Genomic DNA, 25681 nt, shown 5'->3' with positions numbered 1-25681 from the left:
TTTTTTCTTTCTCGTATTGTTTGTTTTCTGCGTCCAACATTTTATTCTGATATTATACTACCATTAATCATCATATTTCTTAACACCAGCCGCTCCTCTCTGAGTTTGGGTCAGAAAACGCAATCTTATTGGATGACAGGGCAGGGCTGTGGTGTCAGGTGATGCGGCGGCAGCCACTGCTCCCTCTTATTTTCTCTCTGTGCGGAGAAATCGCTTGCATTTCAACCCGGATGCTGTGCCACGACCGCCGATCATTTTGCCCAAGTGCGCAGCGCTGTGGGCTGAGTAAAGGGAGCGGAAATCTTTCAGTACCCTTGAAGCGGACAGCTCTCACCGGATCCACGCGCTTTCTGACCGCTGGTCCCCGCATCCGAGCCCGGAGGGCAGCGGGATCACCATTCACACCCAAGGGGATAGGGGGAGGGTGTAGCCGCCAGATTAGAGGAGAACACCTCCCTGTTATTGCAAAAAAAAAAAATCGTGACCACCTGCACGCCACTGAAGCCGTAGTCGAAGGGTGAGGAAGAGGGAGGAAGAGATAGAGAGGGAGAGCAGAGCATCACCGCAGAGAGAGAGAGAGAGAGATGGCGGAGTGCGGGCGGAAGGCGCTGTCTCTCCTGGAAGCGGCCCGCTCCCGGTACGAGAGCCTGCAGATCTCCGACGACGTGTTCGGCGAGTCCGGGGATGACAGCAGCGACAATCCCTTCTACAGCACCTCCGGAGACTCCGACTCCGACAACTACATAGCCGAGGTAGGGGAGGAGGAGCACCAACACCACCACCACCACCACCACCAGCAGCAGCAGCAGCAGCAGCAGCAGCAAAAACGGGGCGATAAGGAGAGCGGACACGGCGGCGGAGCGGGCGGTGGCAGCGGAGCCGGTCCCCCGGGCTCTCTGTCCCGTAGCCAGGCGGAGGAGGAGGGCTGGATGGCGACTCTGCAGGACGTCACGGTGCCGTCGTACAAAGAGACATATGGTGAGACGTGATGCACGACGACATGAATAAGGTCATTTGTGCAGCGGGGAAGAATTGCCCGGGGGTGTGAAGTGATTGGATGGAGACAGAGAGAAATAGTGCAGTTCATGTTTTTCAGGTCAGGCAGGCCATTTTTGTGGCTCTCAGTCTGGTACCAAAGCAGCACACAATAGGCTATTGCTCGGTACAACTGGATGCTTGTTTCATTTTCGTTTGTCAGTGTGTGTGTGCGTGTGTGTGTGTGTGCGCGCGTGCATACATCCTCCTTGTGCGTGTGTGTAGTGAGTGAGTGAGAGAGAGGCATGACACTGCATCGTTAATTGCTGAGTTAATGGCAAACGCTTAGCCTTTGATACTTCACCCCTTGGTGCTGTGGTACACATGCTGCCCTGTGCCTGCCTGTGTGCGTGTGTGTGTGTGTGTGTGTGTGTGTGTGTTCATGTTCACGTTTCAGGGCATTGCAGGGAGACATGCACTGTAATTTAGAAAAGCAGCATGGCTCAACACACATAGCCTACAGTATATATACACACACTTTATATAGCAGTGTAAGAATGCAGAATGCAGCCACACATTCTGGCCTCTGTCCTCTTGCACCAAGTTAATTAACACAATTCATAATTGTATTAACTGGAGGCACGAGCTTAAGTTACCCTGATTTTGGTTACACACTTTCTCCTCAACTGTGTGTGTGTGTGTGTGTGTGTGTGTGTGTGTGTGTGTGTGTGTGTGTGTGTGAATCGTGACCATTAAACAGCACCATGCACACGCACTGCTCTGTCTCTCTGTCTTTCTCCCAAAAGCACCATCTCACAATTTGTTCTCATGCTGCTTAAAACCCACTGCTAGCCAATACGTGCGACGCTGTCTTCAGATCCGTTTTTTATTCATCTATCTACCACTAAGTCCTGTATGCATCTGGGAGTGAGGTTTGGGTTTTTAGTGCAGCACCTTCTGTCAGGCTCCAGTGGGATTTGTTCAACTCTCCCATCTCTTTTGCCTCAGCTGCACCAAAGCGGATTTGTGGAAATGCTGTCCTGTATCGACATTGAAATGTTGCACTGTTGCACCCTTGGAGGTGAACCAGCGCATGGTTTCACCAGATATGGACCAAGCCCCAGTCTGCTCACACACAGCACAGAAACCCACATTAGGGCTTTCATATACACATGTGTAAAAGCTCAAGCACCAAATAGACCGAAGGTTAAGTGTCAAGAATCCACTGAAAATTAAGTAAACTGCATTGGTTGCATGCAAAGAAGATTTGTTTTGCAAGATGTTCGGATGCCAACAGCAAAATATACTACTTAATAACTGAAAGCAAAAGACCACATTTGAGTGTCTCATCATGAATAAAAATTTTAACTATTGCATCTTCTGTTTAAGCTATGGCACCCTTATTGAAGGTGGAGGCATTGGCCTGCTTTAGAAAGCAGGATTCCTTAGCAGGACACCAAACAAAACCCACAACAGCTCTGTTCACTGTGTCCATGTTTCAGATTTATCTACCACCAAGTCCAGTTTGCATCAGGGAGTGAGGTTCGGGTTTATAGTGCAGCGTCTTCTGTCAGGCTTCGTTTTTGTTTTGGCTTTGCTTTGGTTTTGTTCTCGAATTATCCAGCTAACTTCATTAATCCCGCTTTGTGAGAAAGGGTCCAGATATGGAGCGGTGCCTGTTTCACTCATCCAAAATAACCTAAACCAAACTGAGCTAAACTGGGGTACCATAAGAGTGTCTATGGTGAGAACACAGAGTAGGATGTCCCGCTACGTTTGGCTGTTTTGGCTCTGATGACTCAAGCTAGGGAGGCAGCAGGTGTGTCCGTCTGCTTTGTGTAGTCCGATATGGTTTGTTAAAGCACAGCTAGTGTCTGTGTGCACAAGCCCAGCCAGTTCGGGTGTGGTCCTGCCGTCCTGTATCAGGATTCAGATGATTAAGGGCTGCCTGGCTGGATGGATGCAGGACTGCCAGGGAGCATAATCACACTTCAGTCCACAAGTTGCCAAGACCGTACTCTGATGTAATCTGGCCTGAACAGTAAAGACTGACTGTATCCTGAGCATCAGTATATCTACATATGTTTCTCTAACAATTTTAATGGCATGGGACGGGAAGCTGCTTAAGCTAGATGAGGTTTCCACTAAGTCTGTCCCTGTTGAACTGTGGAAAAATCGTCATTCATATTTCTATCACGTATCTGGATTTTTTTCTGTCTGCCTATCTGTCCATCTGTCTGGCTGTCTTTTTCTCGCCTGTCTGTCTCCCTACCCATTTCTCTGTCTCTCTGTGTCTCTCTGTCTGGATGTGACAGTGGTGACACAGACACAGCATTGCTGTGACAGCTCCACCCCGTACATAAATCATCAGCCACCATCAGAGAGCGTCAAGTCAAACTCACAAAGGTTTCCGACTGGGCTGTGTTTCTGGGTTTGTTTACAGTTACAGCGGCAACTCGCCATTGGCCTGGAAACGGGTGCAGAGTTTTCGAAACCATGCTGGGTTTTTGACTTGCATAAAAATGTGTTTTACCCAAGGTCAGGTTTATAGGTGATGTGTTATCTTCATCTCAGCACGAGATTGTTTCCCCTGCAGTCTGAGGGGGGTGGCAAAGGACCAAACGAGGGATTATGAAGCATACATCCAGATCTCAGATTATACAACCACTTTATCGTGATGTTGACGGGAATTAAAGGGCTATTTATTCATTCACTTTGCTGAGTGCGTCTGATAGATTACTGGTACTCTCCATATGTCAGTATATCCGTCTGACCTTGTATTTCTGACATTCTATCTTGTCTACATGCACAGACGTGTGATAATTTTGAGTTTCTTATTTAAAGGTACTATATGTAACATTCAGGGACCCCTTAATGGCAATGTGGCCGTTAAGTGAACTGCAGTCAGCATCCTGTTGCTCGCACTCACACTCCTTAGGAAGGTCGCAAGCGAGCGACCTTGACATCAGCCAAAACAGTGACGTGACATACACGAGGCTGAACCTGATTGACCGGTATCATTTTGATTGATGAGCTAACTAAAGTTACACTGTTATATCGTTTTTATATAGCTGTTTATAGTTTGACTGTAAAATGTATTTGAGACTATATTTGACCACATCCTAAATACGATATACTTTATATTGACATGAGAAAATTATTCTTGTTACATTGGTTTGACTGAGAAAAATCCTATTAGTCAAGATAGTCCAAAATTGCTCTCACACCCTAATGTGCTCTGTCTGTAATTTCCATTGAGGTTAAAACTGAGCTTAAGGCATGTTACGTCTACGCAGTGGGTTTATCCACTGCAAATACACGGTAATCTCTCATTCTCATATCCGCGGCTATAAAAGCTCTACCAGGCAGATGTTTGTCCCTCGACAATAGAAATGCTACAACATCTGATAATCATGATGGATTATGCTACTGTCTGTATGTGCAACGTAGGTGGAGTTTTGCAAGGAGTAACGTCGGAAATTGGTATTTCAAGGCTTCCTTTGGAGATGAACATCAGCTAATATTAGTAGTCTGGAAACAGAATTATGTAAATGTTTGATCCAGTTTAATCAGAGTGATAGGCTGAGCAGAAGATCCACTAGCAGGAATGTATCGAGACAAATCTATGGAGGAAGGATATATTTGCTCAGGAGCAAAGGAAACAATTCCGTTAACTGTAAAAATGATGAGTCCTTACTCAGGTTTTATTTATGGCCGACTCCTGAGATGAGCTGAGGTGAGTCATATTGCCTCGGTGGAACTTCCATCTGAATGTCTTATGATTTTGCAGAGGAGTGGCTCGCTCCGAGGAAATCTTCCTGGATTTTACACTCAGCTTGTCTAATTCAGTGCAAATGAGTGGATTTCGAGCCATGCACCGGCTACCTCTGCTGTCTCGGCTACAAGCATCAGCTGTGTGGGCCTGCTTGTACTCCACTCTGTCTTCTTTCCTCTTTTCCTCCTCCACATGTTGCCTTAACAGTGCACCATTTAATTTTAAGTCTTGTACATGTTATCTTTTCCTCCACATTAAAAGACTGAAGCATTATTTTGGTTGCAGCCAACCACTCAGGACCAAAGAAAGGAAAGAGAGAGAGTGAGTGAAAATCTACGCCGTTCAGAGTTAATGATATCGTGCTGTTCAGTTGAGCCCGAAGTTGTTTTGCTCCGCGTCCAAAATTCTCTCTCATGGATCCAACTACCTCAGAGAAAATCTCTAATTTACTAGGGCAAATGCATCAAGCCAGAAACTGCATTGTGTATTGACTAGGTGACTTCAGTACAGCACCTGAAAGATTAGAGACAGACAGAGAGCTTTTAAATAGGAGGTAAATGTCACTTGCCCCTCGGTAAACTAGTGAAGGACAATATATGAAAGAGGGAAAATAGCTGTATAGGAAAGGAAGAAAAGTTTTAAGACCAGCCCAACTTTGTTTCTCAGTTATTATGTTACACCCCTGTCTCATTTATTGTCATGTGTCGTTTATTTCAACCATTTACCTATTTTAGCAAACTATTTCAGGCGCTGATCCGTCACTTCTATCTATCCAGCTTCACCATTTATCCATTGCTTTTTCACTCACTTCTGACTCCAGTACATCAGAACATGATTTTGATTTATGGCCTGCCATAACACTAAAGCAACGAGACACAGAATCCTTCGGCAGTAACAGAAACGCCACACTGTGAAAAGCATCACAGTGTGGTGGCTGTCATGTTGTGTAAACTTCCTCACTGCTGCCCTGGGCTTTTGAAATTCACACCAGAAGCTGTTGTGGCTGATTCATGAAAAAGCCCAGCGACTGTATGTGAATATGGTACGTTCTGCTGACAAATACATGTTCTCTCTGTTACTGTTTCCTCTCCTTTTATGAGATGACAGTGTAGTTATGTAAGCAAGAAATAGTTTGCACACATCCCACTCAGCCGTGACTGTGACAGCTCAACAAAATCAAGTGTTATCATTTCTTATCATGTCAAAAGAGAAACCTTTTATTCAGCAAGGTCAGTCAAACTGAAGTCTTGGTGCCAATGTTTAAAAACTGGGTTTAAGTGACAGCTGCGTCTGTGAGTTAGCTCACATGGGACTCTCTATCTGTCAGCCGGTCCTTTTTGCACTGTCATTATGTTTCACAATTTTTTTTTTCCTTCCTGTCCTGATCCAGGCCCTGCTCAGAAGATGCCAGCCAATGCCACAGCCTTGGATTTTTTTCAGCTCTTCGTCCCGGACAATTGCATCCAAAACATGGTCACCCAGACGAACATGTATGCCAAGAAGTTCCAGGAGCGATTCGGCTCGGACGAAGGTTGGCGCCCCGTCACCGCCCAGGAGATGAAGGCCTTTCTTGGCTTTGTCACCTCCACCAGTGTGCACCGCTGCGAGTCAGTGCTCAGCATCTGGAGCTCGGGTTTCTTCAGCAACCGGAGCATTGCCTTGAAGATGAGCCAGGCGCGTTTTGAGAAGATCCTCAAGTACTTCCACATTGTGGCTTTCCGGCCGTCACAAGGGAGCAACCAGGGCCTTTACAAGATCCAGCCTTTTCTGGACTCACTGCAGCAGTCATTCAGCTGCACATTCAGACCTTCACAGACGCAGGTGTGTACAATACTCCAGACGTGGGTTTCCTTAAAGCATCTTAGAATGTTTTTGGGAAGCTAGGTGCTACATTTTGCATATACATATATACTCCATAACCAGCAAATATCTTATTCTCATACTGATTTTACATTCACTGACTTTGCCAAACTGGCGTAAGAGCGGCACCATCACGGGCGTTAATGTTTTGGACATTATGCTTTCTGTTAGCTTACACTACTGCTCTCTTGTCTTTCAGGGGTCAGCCAGATTTAACAGCACAGTTCACATCAAGCCTTATACCATTTATTATCTGTCATTAACTTCATACTATTTCAAGAGATGTAATATAAACTATAACACACAATTTGTTTAATCAGTGTTTTCTCAGCTATCTGGTTAGTGTTAGTGTTGGTACTGTATCCCTATAAGGTATATTTATATACATGCACTTTTAATACAGTAGCTAAGGCATTCCCAGGTTAGCTTATAACATAACATAAAAGTGTACAGGAATTTGCTTTTGAAGTAGGGCGAACCAACTGAATATCTCCCGCAAGGAGTCTCAGTCTGAAAACTGTTTGCACAGCAAGGGTTTAGTCCAGCACTGATTTTCGACAGACTTCCCCTCCAGAAGACTTCCTTCAGCTTGCTTCAGCACTGCTCATTTGAAAGGACCCATGAATAAACAATGTGATTCAATTCAAACCAGCACTTGCATATCACAAAAGGTAGCATGTCATTTCACAAACTGTTTGGTTTGTTATTGGAAGACACAGCGTTGCTTCCACTTCATTTAAGTGCTTTCCCCATTCTACTACATGTTCTTCCATAATAACAACAATCAGATCATCCGTCATATTCAGAATCTGGTTAGGAGGAGGGTACCAATGGTGGCTAATCATATTCCTGTGGGGGCTGGTGCCACATGTGGAGCCACTGTCTAGCTCTCAAAAATTACTGAATTTCTGGGAAGTAGTTGATTAAATTGCTTTTGTTCTTTCTACAGTACGGTATGAGTGCTATAACATCAGCTTCATTGCGATTTCAGTGCTGTGATGCATTTAGGAATACAGATCCTTAACAGCAAACCCCTCCTCATATCACATCCACATTTCACTCAGCTGTGTAATTTCACAGTCAAAATAGTAAAAATGTCAGTGCCGGTGTAATTGGTGGTTTGGTGAAACACGGTGTCATTCTAAAGCTCTCTATCCAATTAGATCTAAAAATGACTGAGACAATGAGGGCAAGCTTATTGTCAGACTGTGTGTGTGTGTGTGTGTGTGTGTGTGTGTGTGTGTGTGTGTGTGTGTGTGTGTGTGTGTGTGTGTGTGTGTGTGTGTGTGTGTGTGTGTGTAATTAGCAGTAGTGGGGTACATGTGTATCCAGGCCAATTTGTTTTATCTGGTGGTTTTCTGTGCCAGGGGCAGAGAGTGGGCCCAGATAGTGAGAAGGGCACAGGCTGAGACTGGTGCTCTACCGACAGTGGAAAAGTAATCTCGCCCATTTAATGACTGATACAGAAGGAAAGAAGTTGATGTAGTGGTTTGAGTCTGGACCAGAACTCGTGACTTTTTTTTTTCATTATCGAACAATCTGATTAATCTGGTCCATAAAATGTCAGAAAATAGCGAAAAATGCCCATTACAATTCCCACAAGGCCAAGTTGACATATTTAGTACCAACAGTCCAAAACCCAACAACATTTAGTTTGATATTATACAAGAAAACCAGTAAATATTAATATTTATAAAATATAACAGTCTAGAAAAAGAGATTTTTGGTTATTTTGACTTAAAAAAATGACTGTTTCAATTATTAAAAACAGTGGCTGATTCATTTTTGTTCTCGTAACTAATCAATTACCACTTCCACTCAATTAGCATGAGTGCCAACATGTGAATAATAACAGTGCTGAATGTTAGCATGCGATGTTAGCTCATGCTGACAGCGAGGCCTGACATTGTCTGTGTCAGTCTGGTAGCTTTGCAGTCGCTGAGATGATCTGTTGACACTGCTTTGTATTGATCTGCAAATGTAAAATCTTTAAGAGCATTTGTCACAGTCCGCACAGAACATACACTACGAGACAGCAAGTGAGTGGATGGATGGATTTTCCTCCGCTCGTTGTCCCATACAGGATTAGTGTGAACCCATGCAAATGATTTGCTTGAAGCGTTCAGTTACAAATAAACCACCTTGTTTTCAGCGGTTAGGATAAGGTGTAGAGAAATATCTGGTCACCAAGAGAAGAAAGCTGCGGCAGTTAAGGCTGTGCTAATGTGGGGTAGCTACGGGATGAGATATTTCTCAAAAGGCCACCGAGGTTTGAGTGATGTTGTCCATCCAAAGGCTAAATAGACTCATTCATTTTGCACTTGCATATCCACAACTCCTTATTTCACCGGGAAATGACTTGTTGCTCTTGGTCTGAGAGCAGGAGAAAGCTGTTGGCCACCGCTCAGTTCAGCTGGAAGACACAGAGGGAAGGGCGAACTGAGAGAAATTTGAAATGCATATATTTAGCATGTGGTTGGCAGCTTCCCGGTGATGTACGTGAATCGTGCTGATTTAATTTTCCAAGAAAGGTTCAAAAATTATCTGGATTTGTGTTTTTGTGTTCTTATAATGCCTCGGTCTGTGTGCGTTTGGATTTGTGAATGTGTGTCTTTCTGTAATTCTTGTTGGGAATTTCATCCTCAGGATCTGATTTTACCCAACCTAACTATTTAGAGACAGTAAGCACACCTGGAAAAGTGACCATGCGTTTGGAATATATTTTGACATTTCTTGCCTTATGTGAATCAATTTAATGGTAAAATTATACGGTCCACATGCAGCCATTTTTGATGTCTCCACTGACCACAACAGTAAAAGGCTGCAGTGACTTCTTTTGCAACAACAGTCCAAAATGCAAAGCTATTCAGTTTCTTATCATGAGAAACAAAGGAAAACAGTTCTTTTACACTTGAGGAGCTGGAACATGTGAATTTTTGCAATTTTTGCTTGAAAAATGACTTAAACGATCACTCAGTTGTCAAAGTTGTCACAGACAGTCAACTCAATCATTGAGTAATTGTTTCAGCTTTAAAAAGATGAAAGGAGGAGAATCATTAAATTTGAACCCCTCTACCTGTGCTATATTTTTATGTATTTATTTCCCATTATGTTTTTAAATTTTAATCAACGTGCACCGTGCTTCACAAAGAGCAAATCCACTGTTTTTTGCGTTAACATCTTCGGCACAAAAATGTTTTTCCACTGGGGTCCACTGACATTACTGCATCAGTGAAAATGTAAGTTGGAAAAAGTCATTTTGTTTATTTTTGCCATTTAGGAATAAGTTACTTTTTTTTTTTTTAGATGTATTTTTTATTCTGAAGGGGATAGCAATAATATGAATTCAAATGTGAAGAACAAAGCAACAACTGAAACAACAGCAAAAAATTGAAACTGACAAGGGAGAAGGCTTTTTTCCGTGGGTTTAGCAGCCAGAGCTTCACAGTAGAGAGCACTTTTTTGCTGTTTTTTTCTCTTTACAGCATCACACTCCAACACATAAAAGACTTGGCTGCCTTCTCTAACCCTTAGCTGTAATGTTACATCATACACAACCTCACTCTTATCCCTCACACATAAATACCTTTTTTTCTCTCTGGCTATTTTTCCAGTAACACCTCTTGTACTTTACTTGTGACACAGTTATGTAAAAATCCACAAAGACAAACTCTCGTGTTGCAGTAACGTTGCCTGTGTGTTGCCAGGTTCTCCATGAGCCCTTGATAGACGAGGATCCAGTCTTCATCACCACCTGTACGGAGAGAGAGCTGAGGAAGAGGAAGAAGAGGAAGTTCAGCCTCTGGGTTCGACAGTGCACCTCCACCGGATTCATCTGTCAGGTAGCAGCACACAGTACTCAGAGTGTGTGTGTGTGTGTGTGTGTGTGTGTGTGTGTGTGTGTGTGTGTGTGTGTGTGTGTGTGTGTGTGTGTGTGTGTGTGTGTGTGTGTGTGTGTGTGTGTGTGTGTGTGTGTGTGTGTGTGTGAGAAGTAGGAGTCTGTTATATTTTTGTCTTTGGAAAAAAAAGTAAAAGGGAAGCAAGTGTGAAAAGAAGCAAGAAAAGAGATAAAAACAGATGAGAGAGAAAAAAGTACAAGTCTGAGCGTTTTCTTTGAGGGTTGTTAATTAAGTTTTGTTCTCAAACTTCATGGCAGAAATCTCATATCTTACTTTAAAAATGCAAGAAAAAGAATTCAGTCTGCCTGAAGTCAAAAATGTTTCATGTTTCATGAAAACATCAGAGACTATGATCTTCTCCAAATTTCAAATCTCATCCTCAGGTTTTCAGTGGTGCATCATTTTGCATATTTAAGAGGACATAATGCATTTACCTTCAGAGGAATCTATTAATGCAGACTTTTTATAGTACTCTATAGAATACTACAGAATATCCAACACTTGTGGTTGTATTTGTCCTAGTTTTGAGTTATCGGTCTCTGAGATTTCTGCTCCCTCAGTGGAGGTGAAGGGAGTGGTGCCCAAAGGGATGAAAAATTACATTAAAAATTCAACATCAGTGTCTTTCCAGAAACAGTGTCCCTGTTATTTAGGGACCTCACTGTTGTCAGAGGAAGAATTTCTTCCAAGTCTCCAAGTGATAACGGATGCATTTAGGTTTTTTTTTGCTTGTCTGTTTTTCTGTTATTATTGTTGCTGTTTTGGGGTTTTTGGTCGTTTTGTTTGTTTTTGCATTTTGTTTTGCTTAGTTTTGTTGTCGTTGCTGTTGGTTTTTTTTCTTTCCAGTTTGGCTAAACCAACTATTTATCTCTAAATCGTGTATTTAACCTAATTCTAACCTCAGCCAGTGAGGACTGGCCAAAATTTCAGCATTGTCACCGAGCAAATCAGTAGAGCGCTGTTGTCAGCTCAGCTGTGATTCACAGTACTTACTGCGAAAACCACAGAAACAGTCACGATGTAATCGCTATTGCAAATAAATGGCTGTTAACCTTGTAAACAGTGCTTGCTTAGGCAGGTTTAGTACTGAACTGAATGCGACAGCTCGAACATTGTAAAGCAGGGGCTTTTCACTGCATAGAACCCAAAACCAGATAGATCTCAGGCATAGGACTAAACTACAGGGGAAGAGGTTCCCTCTTTAGCCTGAATGTAGTCCAGAATTAGATTAGTAGAGAGAGGACCAACCACAATCAGAATTTTAATTTGCCCATTTTGTTTCTTTTAGATAGCATTGGTTTATATCAAGTAAAATAACTGATAAATCTAACCATTCATCAATTTCCTTTTAATCCCAGATCTCCTGTATAAAACGAGTTGTGCACGAGAAGCATAACAGACTCCGTCATTTAAAGCCATATTCCATTATCCCCACCATTTAACGAATGAGCATTAGCATTCACACTGACTGTGGCCATATGGCAGTCACTCACTGTTTACCAGTCCATCGTGCGGTGATGTGTGTCTGCACTCAGATCTTCTCTATCTAAATGAATTGTGTCGAAGGAGAAAAAAAAATTAAGAAATAAAATGAGTTAATGGAGTGAATCAATGAGATTCCATTAGCCAATGCACCTCACAGGGACACACAAACACACACACGCACACACACACATAGACACATGGACTGACCACTTAGTGTAATAGCTACAGGCCTGGCGTAGATGCTGGCTAATCAGGAAAATGCAGATCAGCTCATAAACAAGAGCGGAAATAGTGCAACGGCGACACTGGACTGTTTGTACATACAGTATATTTAGTAATGTCTGTCTTTGGAAGCCAAGCTGTTTTTCGTGTTTGTGTCTTCAAGTGCATCATGTACCACCGTGTTGAGCCAAGAAGCACAGCGCTCTCCATCTTGAACCAGAGCAACATATCTCAACAACTGCTGCCCAGATTGTCATGGAATTTGTTGTGAAAATTTGCAGTCCACGTTGGTTTATGTTAAAATATTTCTGTGAGATCGTTTTGAGATAATTTGGAAAATTTTTGACCTAATAAAAGTTATGGCCTAACTTCAAGTAGCAAAACGTATTCGGCAGATTACGGTGAAATTAGTGACCACATTTATGTTCTGCAAAGGATGAGCTTTTTTTAATGTTGGATACATTATGGGCTTTCTTTTTGCACCAACATCAAGTCAACATTTCACTGTATTTTGTGGGCATTTTATGCCTTTGTAAGAGCATCAAATGAGGGGAGAGAGAGGGGAAGGGAGGGGGACATGCAGCAAAGGTCCCTGTCCCGAATCAAACCAGGATGGTCGGGGCCTTGAGGGAAAACTCCAGTATACTCCAGCCTAGCGTATTTCCCGTAAAAGTGGCCACTGTCTTGTCTCTCAGTTCGACCAAAAACAGAAAATAGAACTCACTTCCCCAAATCTCTACTACACGTAGACGGAAAGTGCAGAATTGCATGGCCCATAGAGTCACAATGCCCACATTAACGGGAATCACGCTAGGTTGTATATTAACAGAATTTTCATTTTAGCCACCAGAATGTCAACTTCATACACCAGATACTTCATACTACGACTAGCATATTACTATGAAATCTCCCAGACACATTCATGAGTCCGAGTCGATCTTGATATCAGCAATTCAACGGCCTTTTCTTTAGTGCCCCCTCTGGAAAAACTGGATTTTTCAAAATTGCCAACATGCTGTTTGTTCCATCACACAAAACCTCCACAGGGTTGAGACTCACACAGTAGTTGCAGGATTTTCTAACCTAGAGGACAATAGATACTTAAGAGAAAACTGAGATAAAGTTTGGTAGTTCTATATCTGTTTTATACGCATGTCCTGCCCCCCTCGCCCTCTGCAGATCTCAGTCCATCTGAAGGAGGGCCAGGGTACAGACGGTCTGGCCACCTTGAAGAACAAGCCTCAGCTCCACAGCCTCGTGGCCAAGCAGCTCTGCCAGAACATCTCTGGAAAGAACACCATCGTCTTCACCGGGCCGTCCATCACGAGTCTCAGCCTTTTCACCGAATTCAGCAAACAAGGTGCACAAACAAACTGCAACAGCAGATGTCATATCTATTGGTGTGTCTCCATCTTGCTGCCTAAATAAAACACCTTGTCATCTCCTGCCCCCTCCCTCCTCCCTTGTTATATGCTTTTGCGTAGAGATTGTATTCTCTCTCATCTCATAGCCGACCATTTTGGCAGTTTTTCTTCATTTATTTATAATTCTTTTTTGTGATGTTAGCGTCCCCGGGCTAAACATCACGGAGAGGAAGACAGTCTGTTGCGCTTTACCTTCAAATGAGATTTCACAGCATTACAGTGGGGAGTGTTTAATAAAGAGGACACTTAGGTGAAACACAACTTAATGTAACATCCAACAACTAGAAATTTCTGAATCCAAACAAGTTTTTTTGTCTTTGTCATCAGCTAACAAAAAACCGATATTCTCAATATCTGATGTGTTATCAGAAGGTCTTGCAAAAGATATGCTGATAATCCATCTACTGTATGATTCATCCATCATTTTCATGCTCATTAATACCAAGGCATGTTTTATTATGAAAGCATAATCCTATTAGGTCGGTAGTGTGAGTCACATTTGAATTCTCTTCAGTGACCTGTTTTCTTCTTTCATAATTATAGCAGATGTGGGACAATGTCGTCATGTCATAACAGGCTGAGTGAATCAGTGAAAGCGGAGAACAAATATCAGAGTCTATTAGAGACAGATTAGGCTCCTTCGATGATATCATCAGCACAACTTGGAAATTGAAATGTTTTTTTACACTCCCCTTATCACAAATACACTTTCACTAAACAGTAACAGAGGAGGAATTTTAAACTCAAGCAGGCAGTGCTGCAGTAAGCCAAGAAAAACAAGTCCAGAGATGCAATCAATATCATGTCGTCCTAATTGGGTGACGCTACCAAGAGAAATTCAGCGGAAAACACTCAGTTCTGAGTTTGTGAAGGCATTGTCCGACATTTTTCTTTCACATTTATCGCACCGGATTAATTAGCAGACTTAATTACCCTGCAGTACTCTGCAGGACTTACTGTGGATACACACACACACACACACACACACACACACACACACACACACACACACGTACAACACAGATAGAAATCATTCTCCAAATTGAGAACATTAACAAATCAGCTGCAGTCAGCCACATGATTGTTTCGCCTCTGCTCGTCCATGTAAGAAGTAAAGAGATGAAATGGGTGAAAAGACACAGTACAGAGATATGAAGAGGAGATGAGGTTGTAAAGCTGAAAGAGAGATAAACAGTTTAATGTGGTTTGTTCCGCGGGTTTTGCTTTCTCACAGCAGAAGCAGAATGCGTGAAAAGCACAGTAAATGCACAAGAGTTACTGCAGGGACGGATGCAACTAGGGCCACAACTAACGGTTATTGTTTTCAGTTACTCGTTTGCTCTATAAAATGGCCATCACAATTCCCTAAACCCCAAGTCAACAAATTGCTTGTTTTGTCCAAAACCCGAATATATTTAATTTACAATCACATGAGATAAAGGAAAAAAACAAATTCTCAAATTTTAGAGCATCTTTGCTTAAAAAATGACTTAAATAATTAAACAATATCAAAGTAATTACCAATTATTTTTCTATAATCCAACTACTTGATTACTCAACTAGTCGTTTCAGCCCTAGATAAAACTATATATCATTGATGTTAGTTAGTTTTGTTTTTTAGATTAAACTGTTGGTTATTTTCTCAAACGATGCTTTAATAGTTTGGTCTATAGAATATCAGATGCAATTTACCAGAGCCCATGTTCTGATGTTCTGTTCTTGACCAACAGGACAAACCTGAAAAATATTAAGGGGACTTAAAATAGACTTACACTTAATTTTCTGTCAATAAACAAATATCAATTAATCTATTTATCATTTCATTTTTAGTTAGAACTATGCTACCAGATACTGGTTCTATCTAAAGTGGGTGTTTATACAGTTCCACACGTATTTGTACCAATATTAACATGACTTTCTATATATCCTTCTCCAGATATCTACTGCTGTGGTCTGCTGAGCACTAGGAAGAGCGACTGTACAGGCCTACCACAGAGCATGCTGGTCTGCGGCTCCACACCAGCGCAGCGCGGCCAATCACGAGTAATGATGAAAGGCAGCATGTCGCTGATCAGCTGGTACAACAAGGGACACTTCAGATTCCTCACCAACGCTTACTCCCCAACAAAACAGGGTAAACGAGAACCTGTTTCATCACACAACGCACACAAAATGCGTTAATGCACAAATGCATGCATTTGTAGGTAACTCCAAATGTGTCATGATGTTTATAGAGACGGCGCACTGCCGTTAATCTGAGACTTTTTCAGCAAAAATAAGATGTGCTGTTGTATCTGGATGCAATTTACCGTCAGGTGAAACCGGCACATCGTTAAATATTCCTGTCAGGGAAAATCAACGAGAGCTTCTAAGCCATTTAATCCAGTAATCCATTTCTAGGAGGCAACAGGATCAGCATATTCCCCTCCTCTTATACCATAATCCACTCTCAATTAAACAGTTTTGTTGGGTTTTAAACCAAGCTGAAGGGCTGCAGTGTGTGTGCTTGAGCTCTTTTGAAAATAAGAGTTTGGCCCCAGTGAGGCCCCAGATCAGTGAAACCGTCAGAATCCAGTATTGATTTTCTTTCCCCTGTGTGTTTGTGTGTGTGTGTGTGTGTGTGTGTGTGTGTGTGTGTGTGTGTGTGTGTGTGTGTGTGTGTGTGTGTGTGTGTGTGTGTGTGTGCGTGTGTGCGCGCGCGCAAATGTTTTTCACTCTGTAGGTAAAGGAGAATGAGATAGTTGCCAATCCCAGCGATAACCACAACATTTCTTTCTTATTATGTGGCATTTTCAAGGAAGCGCGGACATGTTTTAATTTAATCCTTCAGATACATACAAACCAATCACTAAGCTTTTACAATTTTAAACAAGTCTGGACTTTGTTCACAACTATTTTAAGTAGTTATTGTAGATACATAGTTAAGCATGATTCTGTAACTGCCTGGGGTGTTTATTGTCCCAGATTTATTTGCCAACTGATTTCGGTAGATAGTCATGGAGAAATGTAGTGTTCCCAGAATAGCTGATATGTTTTTCTAGTGACAGACCAGAAAATTGGTATTGGGCGTGCTGGCTTGCTATCAGGGCTTACTGGGACTTCAGTGGAACAGAGCCATCATTTGTGTTATTTGTTACACCTGCGTGTCTCCTGCTGTGACAAGTCCGAATGTCTGCCGTGAAAAAGGCCCATTAATCAGAGCAGCCCAGCAGGCACCACAGAACAAAGACAGGAAAAAGACAAACCAGGCACACACTCGCTCCTTGTCTGATTGTTGGCCAGGTGACCAGAGAGTGTGGAGAAAATGAGTCCCCTAGGTGGCAACTCCTTTCTCTACTGTAAGTCTCTCACTCCCAGTTTGTTGTATGTGTGTTTGTGGCAGGTTTGATCATTAAGAGGAAAAGTGGGGAGATCCCATGTCCTTTGGCTGTTGAGGCTTTCGCGGCGCACCTCAGCTACATCTGCAAATATGACGACAAGTACAGCAAGTATGTACACCTGTTTTAAAATAAATAGCGGTTGATTCAAGATGATACCGTTAGCCTGTAATCTGTGACTTGCTTTCTTGCAGTCGATTCACGGCGACTAGAAGCCTGAATCAGTCCTATATTAAAGCGAAACTGTTTCAACTTTTGAAATAAAGAAACACAAACGCCTTCTGTCATCAATTAGAAGTTTAATTCAACAGCAACAACACACGTCATTACTCGTTTCAGTAATCGTGTCTTTCACAGATAAATCTTTACTTGGTCTGGTATTACCATTGGCTTATAGTGACTGATGTTTAGACACTCAGTATAGAGAAATGTCCTGTATGTGGACACACACTTTGGATACCATTCCCTCCCTTTAATCATGTCTGGATCATTCAAACTGAAGCTGAAATGATTGGCCACTTGATGGATACCAGTATTTTGGTAATCATTTAATCATTTATGTAATCTTTCCATCAAAAATACCATTCATTCTCTGGTTCCAGTTTCTACGATTTAAGCTTTTCTCTTTTTGTCTTTCGGACTGTTGTTCAGACAAAACAAGACATTTAAAGATCTTGAGCTTTAGGAAATTGCAATTATTCACTATTTTCTGGCATTTTATAGCCCATATGATTGATTGTGTGATCCTTTTTAGCCTTTTAGCTTTAAAGTGTACTTGTTATAGTGGAGTGTTTAGATTATTCATTAATTTAATAGACATTTTTTCAATAGAAGCTGCGGAGTAAGTAGCTTTTTTTTTTTTTCTCCCACAGGTATTTTATCTTCCATAAGCCCAACAAGACCTGGCAGCAGGTGTTCTGGTTGAGCATCAGCATCGCCATCAACAACGCGTACATCCTCTACAAGATGTCTGACGCCTACACGGTCAAGCGCTACAGCCGAGCGCAGTTTGGAGAGAGACTGGTCAGAGAGCTGCTGGATCTAGACGACTGCTCCCCCACACAGTGAGGAGGATGAAGAGGAGGAGGATGGGGAGGACAGCCGGAGCGCAAAACAAAAACGCACGCAACTCAGACACACACACACACAATCCCCAAAAATATATTTACACTCTTCATTACGGTTGTACAGACTCTGCAGTCTGTGTCTATGTGATAATACTGAAGCAGTGCCAAGCCTGTGTCTCCCTCCCTCTAGTTGTTTTTTGTGGTACTCTAAATATTCATTAACACACAACTGCACACTACACAATAGAGAATTATGAGCCATGGGACAGTTCACATGCCTCAGCTCCAACTTTCAACCACACAGATTTACTAAGGAATTTGTCAGCAGGAGCTATTTCGCAAGCAGAGATGAAGGCAGGAACAATGAAAACGGGAAGAATCCGCCATTAAAAGATGTCAGCTTCAAGTTTTAACTCTTATCCAAGAGTGAAATTGTTGATATGAGCCTGATTCTTCCGTGTGGGTGTTCAAACATGTACTCATCAGGCTAAAAGGCTACATGTAGCTGGATATTTACACTTTACGAAAACACCTGTAACAAAAGCTTAGTAAACCAGGACAATGGTGTGTTCACACGCTGCATGCATAAAGAATCTGGAATGTGATGTTCTCGTGTTCAGTGTGAAAATGATTTCTGCTCCAGGCGGGTTTTGCAACTTTTGTTTGTGTGTATGCCATTCGTGTGTGTGACTTTGAGCCTGAGGATGTAAATGTACGGCTCTTGTGACCCAGATGTGTAGTTGCTGCATTCTGTACTCGCTAGAGGAAGACTGTCAGGTGACATAAAGCCACACCTAGCAGTGTGCCACCAGTTCAAAGCCTCTCCCTTCAAAAGAGCCCAGAGAAGATTTTTTAAAAATCAAAAAACGCTTTGTTTCAGATGTCTTAAAGCCCCTAAAAACCCAATTTTGAGTATTTCTCTTTAAGAGTAAATATTCATGACTAATAAGGCAACAATTGAAGTCAAAGTTTAACATGGTTTAAACATGGTTTTATTAAGAGTTTAACATTAATAAATGTCAAACCGATGTGAAGAGTGCAGACATAACACAAATAAATAAAGGTGGTTTTCCACCAAAACTCCCAGGAACTTAAATTTCCCAAGAAATAATATCCAGGAACTTTCCTGGAAGTTCCTCCAGCGCATTGTGGTTTGTGTTTCCACAGCAGGGGCAAAGCCCCGAAAAGATAAAGCAAGTTAGTCGGCTGACGTTTCAAAAATGCGAGAAATAGCCTTTCACACCATGTATACATGCAAAAAAGCCAAAAATGGAAAACAGCACCTGGACTCCGTCATTGGTTCATCGGTCGTAAAATCTCCTGGGCTGTTCCTTCCTAATTGCTGGGCACAAACTACAAGCAAAACAATGTGTTTTGAAGTTGTGGGTTTTTTAAAATGCCTGGTAGCGTGCTTGACCAATCAACAATGTTCCTAAACCTTCAGAAAGTACTACCCCCTGAGCAGGGATTTTTGGGGGGTTTCAAACTATGTCCCTGGAACTTAATTTTGGACCCCGGTTCCCCCAGTGGAAACGCAGGTAGGGGAACTGAGTACCTCAAAAGGTTCCTGTAGTGGAAACACACCTTAAATTTCTCATGTGAAACACTTTTATAGCCAGAAAAAACTGTTATATTCGCCTGTTTCATGACTTATGCAGGTAACTGTACTTTGGCTTTGCGGGACAGAATACGTTCAAACTCTCCTTGATTGAATGTGTGGGTAAGCTTGTGTTGCTAGGCAGCAAGTACCATCTTGGCCAGTGGGCAGGGGTTTGGATAGTGTCGCTTGGCAAGATTTAGGTCCAAGAAGTAAAAACTGAATCACTGGTGGCTTTTAAGACGCCCCAGCAAACCAACAAAGCAACAAATCTAAACGGAGATAAAAGACTTTGGGGCCATCCTATTGTTGTGCAGTGACTTGTTTTTCTCATGCGCCCCAGGTCGTAATTGGATGTCATCAAAAAAGTAAACACCGGCATCATGTAACTGAAATTATTTGATCATTAAAAAACATAGAAAGTTACTGTTTCTGAAAACATTTGCAATTAGTAATACCTATGCATATACTGTCTATTGTAGACTTTAGAATAATCCCTCTTCTGAAATGGAAGCATTGATGCGTTCTGGTCAGCTATTGTGAACGTTGCCTCCATCCAGTGGCACATATCTTGCCAAGTAACAAATTTAGATCTGCCAATTCTTGTCCAGCCAATGGAAGTGTGAGTCGAGAAACTAATGTTTATGTGACACAAAAGGCACTTGCTGTTTTGAGACCACACTGCTGTCTGTAGCTTTTAATGAGGATTTCAGTCCAATATGCTTTGCTTGACATGTCGTGCAGTCAACATGTTATTGCCACGCTGGAACCGTGTTATGAAGTGAAAGGTTTTGATGTGTGCTTGCTCCACCAGCGTGGTTAGACGTGTGAATACATACTACAGTAAGATGACAGTCTTTACACTGGCAGAGCAGAGTTGTCGATTTGACTCGCTGGCAGGACCTGTGCACTTTCCCACATCGCAGTCTTGCACTTTGAGGAGATTTGTGAAGTTAGAAACATGTCTCTTAGATAATCCTTTTTAGTTTTGATTTGAATCCAATGATAGTATACACTGCTCTCAGAAAAAATATGAATAGATAAGTTCTGTAACTATACATAGATAAATGAAATGGTTTATTTAAAATTAAGCCAATGAAATAAGATTGAAAATGAATGACTATAACCAAAACAGAAAAGATTTCCACTGTAGATTTAGATTGTAAGGTCCAGTATGTCTGTGCATATTTTGTTTACAAGTTACTGTGAGTGTAAGTCCATCATCACTTTGTCACTGAGACTCAAGATTGTGATTTTTTTTTTTTAACTTTTTCACTAATCCAAAGCATCGTGGTTGTCATTTTTGCGCTTGTATGTGTGTGTGTGTTAATGTGTCTAATCACTGTTCACCTTGAAGTAACACTGTTAATCTTAAGAGGCACCCCTGTCATGTCATGTATTTGTCAACTAATGATTTTAATACAATATTTGATACTGACCAATTACATACACTAGCATTAAATTGATTGTTAAACTGAAATACAGCAATACGCATTCTGCCCCTTAGTTTGCGTGATGACTATAATGGTAATTAAAGTAAAAAAAAAAAAAAAATCCCCACCACTGAAACACGAAGTGAATTTCCAACCACCTGTTTTTATGCACATTTTTTAATTTGTACATAAAAAAACTTAAGTGGAAATGACAAGAAAAAAATGTTTTTAAAGCCAGACTGTAACCTTACTCAAATTATGCATGAAACAAACATTAATTTCATATTTCCATCACATTTTCCACAACGTTTTCATTCATTTGGGCTTTGACTGGCGTTCTTTTTTATTATGTCATATTTCTTTCTCTGCACTGATGTAATGGCACCCGATTGGATAATTGATACCACCTACTGTTTATCTAGATGCTCCCAACTCATGCTAATCACATAAGTGGATGGAAATGCACATTAATTTGCATTTTCTTTTTGACGATTTCCTGTAAATTCAGTAAAAATTCTGCTAAATTTGAATGGAAACTTGATTGCTTAAAGAGTAACCTGATACCTTTGCTGAATAGCAGTGTTTTACTGCCCTCTCTGGTTGAGATTTCAAGTCTGTTGCACCTCTGATTCTGGGTGTGGTCAGAAACACCTGTAACCACACCCACGAGTGATGTCACAGTGTACTGACGCAGCCTGGAGTACGCTTCTACATCACCACAGCTACGTGAGAAGTTAAACCCCTGGAGATCAGAAAACACAAACGTGTTAGCTGTTCGGTTGCTCTTTAAAACTTGTCTAGTTTAATGGTGTATTTTTCATATTCCCATACACAACTGGATAAATCTGGAAAACATGATGTTGCATCATTGCATTGTTTTAGCTTGCTAAAATATCAACAGCCATTTTAAAAAAATGTTTGTGATACATTGCTTAAATCAAAAAAAAAACAACAAAAAAAACAAGAGCTTCCATTTTATTGCACCATTTTTCAAGACTGACACTTAACAATCATACGGGGAAGATATCGAAAGAGTTTCTCCACTGAGACTAACCTCGAGAGGCCTTAATGCATGCATGTGTAGCTGCAAGGCATGTTGCAGTCTGAGTAAGGAGTATGGATGCAGTCATCACTGCCTGGAACAGAAATAGACGAGGCAGGCCGAGGGATTTTCTGTAGTGCTTATGTCACTCAGCTAAGACCACAAATGAGAAGAAATTATGCACCGGGGACTCTGCAAGGCCAGGGTTACTTGGCAACAAATTATATTTGAGTGTGTGAGAGAGAGGGAGAAAAAAGGGGTTGGTATTTGAAGTTCTTCTGACGATATGGTAATATTTTTATCATACCAGGTGCAAACTGGGAGCTTGAGCGGCTTCTTGTGGCCTCCTTTTTATCATCAATCATCTAGAGAAGGATGGCGGATCCTCCCCTATGATGCCTTAGAGAAATAAACCACTTCCACAGTAGAAAATGTTTCAACTCAGCCCTCAGCCCATTTCCCCCTGCTGTAATGACTCACCCCAAGTAATATTTCACATTTTCGCCAGAGTGGTGGCACTGAAAATCATCGGTACATCCATTTACATAACTCAAAAACATGAATAGGTCCATATAAAACTTCTTTGTATACCGGGTAATTTTGACTGCTCATTAAAAAATGATAGTCTCTGTGATGGATGTTAGTTTCGTTTTTGTCTACACGGGCAAACTACTGTGTAGGAACCTAGTTTTTCGATGTGCGAGGGCCCCCAAATTCAGAAAGTTTAACATCTAAACACCAAACTTAACCTTAAAACGAATTAGAACCAGTAATGTAAAAAGGGAAAGTGTTTCCCGGAAGAGGGATGTCACTTTGATGGGTCTCACTAGAACAGTTTTTCTCTCCATTTTGTACCTTGTCTCCTTTCACAAATGGCAGACACGTCTGATGTCTTTCATTCATGTCAGATGTGCAAATAGGAGTAAGTAAAGGCAGATGGGCAGGAGTAGGAGACTGCCCCCGCTAATACTGAAACACTTGTCTGTCATCCACTTCTGTCAGGCGAATGATGATCCCAAAACATGAACCACTTGTCAAAAACTTAGAATATTACAAAAACATGTTATGAAATCAAACTCACTGTCAGTTGTTTTGTGGCAATGAAATGAAGTTGTGTATAAGATTATGTCCATGTATGTGGTGTACTGTATATGCCAATGTGCCATCTCTTTACAGTGCTTCACAGATGTCTGTCATTATGAGGGAGACAGTTGTCATATGTGAAGATATTTAAGAGTATAAATTATTAGCTTTAGATGTGACAAAGAATTGAAATGGCAGACCTCAGGGCTTCATAACTAACTGCTGTATGATATGTTCACTAATTGAAATAAGATACATACAATAAACCTATAACCTTATTGGGTGCTATCAAACCACTGTACAAGTAATAGTAGAATTAGATTTGTTGTTGTTGGGAGCTCAGCAGCCAAATAGTGAACATCAGGGTCATACTGTATATTGCAGGAGTTGTACCACTCACTAAAAACACCAGAAGTTCAAGTTTTTCTGGATAAAGTGTCAGACTTATCAATAATACCAGGCACTTCATATGATTCTGGTTTGTAATGGCGGCTGCAGGATGTTGAATAACTGAGTACTGTGGGCTAAAGTGTTATCTCGTTTCTCAGAAGGGCCAGAATGATGTGTGTATGTGCATGTAATGTTAAACATTGGGTTGAGTAAAATGTGTAAAATAACTGGTGTATGCTGGACCAAATAACTTTCTAAAATGTGTGTGGTGATGAGTTGTTCAAGGTTGTTGTGTAAATGTGTCTTCATTAAAACTCTCCACATGTGGGTGCTCCATCGATGACTTGGAGAAGCTTATTAATCTGTGGCAAATGTGTGGAAATCAAGTGGAAGGCACATAGTGGCGGGAAAAACACCCTCCCCTGCTCTCCCAAAAAAAAAAAAAAAAAAATAGACCGTAAAATGCCTCCCCCCTTGTCTGACCCCCACACCCGTCCCCCTCCCCTTATAATTTTCAACACAAATATCCACTTGCGCTCATCTTGTACACACACAATACTCAAAACCACCATGTGAAATTAGTATTCTGTGTTTAGCTGCCATTAAAAAGTTGCCCACACCAAAAAGAAGATAACAGGTCTAAATGTTTTAAACATGGGTCTGTTTGTATTGTCATGTCCTTGAGGCTCCCACGACTGTTTGGCGTTGAACCTGGACAGCAGTTCTCCGAGAGCATGGCAAAGATTTTGCCTTCATCTCTCGGGGAACCTTCTTTAAGTTAACCTACTACACTGAGCAGTTGTTGCTAGGTCATGACGGGTCTGGTCTTCATGCCATTTCTCATCTTTATTTGACTCTTTAACTGTAATGCAAAGCACTGATTGCCGTGTACAGCTCCCTCTGTCACTTGAGCACTTAGGGCTCCCACTCTTCTTGCCGAGGACTGGTGTCGTTGCGAAGTGCGTGTGTATACACTCCCTACATTCCTGTGAGTATTTTTCTTCTGGTTTGAAAAGCAGTCGATGCTACTAACCGGGCTACATGTGTTTAAGGAGGATATTTCACGTGTTGGACTCTCACTGCATGGAGAGTCGGTGGGGGGGGGAAATCCCGCTGTTGATGCAGACATGGGTGGTACGATACACTGGATCACACACAGTAGCCAGAGAGTCTGATCTGAATAATGACATAAACAAAACTCACGGAGGGAGGCCTCACACATTACATCAACGCATTTCTCTCTACTATTTCTGTTGCTGTATTCCAAGATTTAATGTTAATAGTGCAAGTATTTCACTGAAGTCTCAAATTTAAATGCCATGACATATAAACAGAGTAGTAGAAGTAGACTGGTGAGGATGAGATAAGACAAAATAAAGGCAGACGGTGCTAATCCAGTCCAGTCTTGGTGCCCAGTCATGTAAGAAATGAAATATTGCTTTAGGTTTTTCCTACAAAAAAAATACAACCCAAATTACTCTGTAAAGTCATTAAAAAGTCACCGTGTGCTTTGAAAAAAAAAGTTTTGATATAAAAGAATAAGCCTGTATGGTTTTTTTTTTTCTAAATAAATTCAGTATTCATTATCAGCACTCACGCTTTCAAAAATATTCGAGCGGACTGAGCGTTCCTTTCCTCAGGCGTCCTTCCCTACTCTGTAGAGACGGTGACAAAACCTGACATGAATTCATGCGTAAAATGCTCAGAGGAGGTTACCGAGTGGGATATGCTCATGAGCCCCTCCCAGCAGGATTTCAAGTGTTAAGTGCTTATTGTACTGACAGGACAAAGTGAAGAGGCAGGAAAGCGAAAGAGTCTGACAAATAGGTCCTGGGCAGGCTTCAAACCCCGGACCACCAGCCCCACATCAGCCCCGGGCCGTTTGTAGAGTCTGAACAAGACAGAACAAACAAGCACAGTACTGTTAACAACAATAACAACAATAATAATTAATTTATTACATAGCACAAAAATGTCACAAAGTGTTTGACAAAAAAACATAAAACAAAGAAACGTGTAGTGTAACAAGATATAAATAAATAAGATTAAAAG

At 41.5% G+C, this 25681-nt stretch overlaps 1 protein-coding gene across 1 annotated transcript; it reads left to right on the top strand.

Annotated features, from left to right (window-relative positions):
* Positions 1-178: 178 nt before the first annotated feature.
* On the top strand, positions 179-21144 carry pgbd5 (piggyBac transposable element derived 5). The gene is made up of 7 exons (XM_040139822.1): positions 179-978; positions 6141-6571; positions 10318-10452; positions 13396-13576; positions 15577-15774; positions 17023-17128; positions 17890-21144. Exons 1-7 carry the CDS (start codon positions 585-587, stop codon positions 18083-18085), a joined length of 1641 nt encoding a protein of 546 aa, XP_039995756.1. The 5' UTR covers positions 179-584; the 3' UTR covers positions 18086-21144.
* The last annotated feature ends 4537 nt before the right edge of the window (positions 21145-25681 follow it).

The sequence above is a fragment of the Xiphias gladius genome, chromosome 11 (genome assembly GCF_016859285.1).
Source record: "Xiphias gladius isolate SHS-SW01 ecotype Sanya breed wild chromosome 11, ASM1685928v1, whole genome shotgun sequence".
Taxonomy (NCBI): Eukaryota; Metazoa; Chordata; class Actinopteri; order Istiophoriformes; family Xiphiidae; genus Xiphias; species Xiphias gladius.
This window is presented reverse-complemented; position numbering and strand designations above follow the sequence as displayed.

Bases quoted from the DNA above. Each gene is read 5' to 3' on its own strand.
- pgbd5 (XM_040139822.1), top strand. From the start codon at position 585: ATGGCGGAGTGCGGGCGGAAGGCGCTGTCTCTCCTGGAAGCGGCCCGC. The intron at 10,453-13,395 runs GTAGCAGCACAC...CGCCCTCTGCAG, and splicing joins CCACCGGATTCATCTGTCAG to ATCTCAGTCCATCTGAAGGA. The intron at 15,775-17,022 runs GTAAACGAGAAC...TGTTTGTGGCAG, and splicing joins TTACTCCCCAACAAAACAGG to GTTTGATCATTAAGAGGAAA.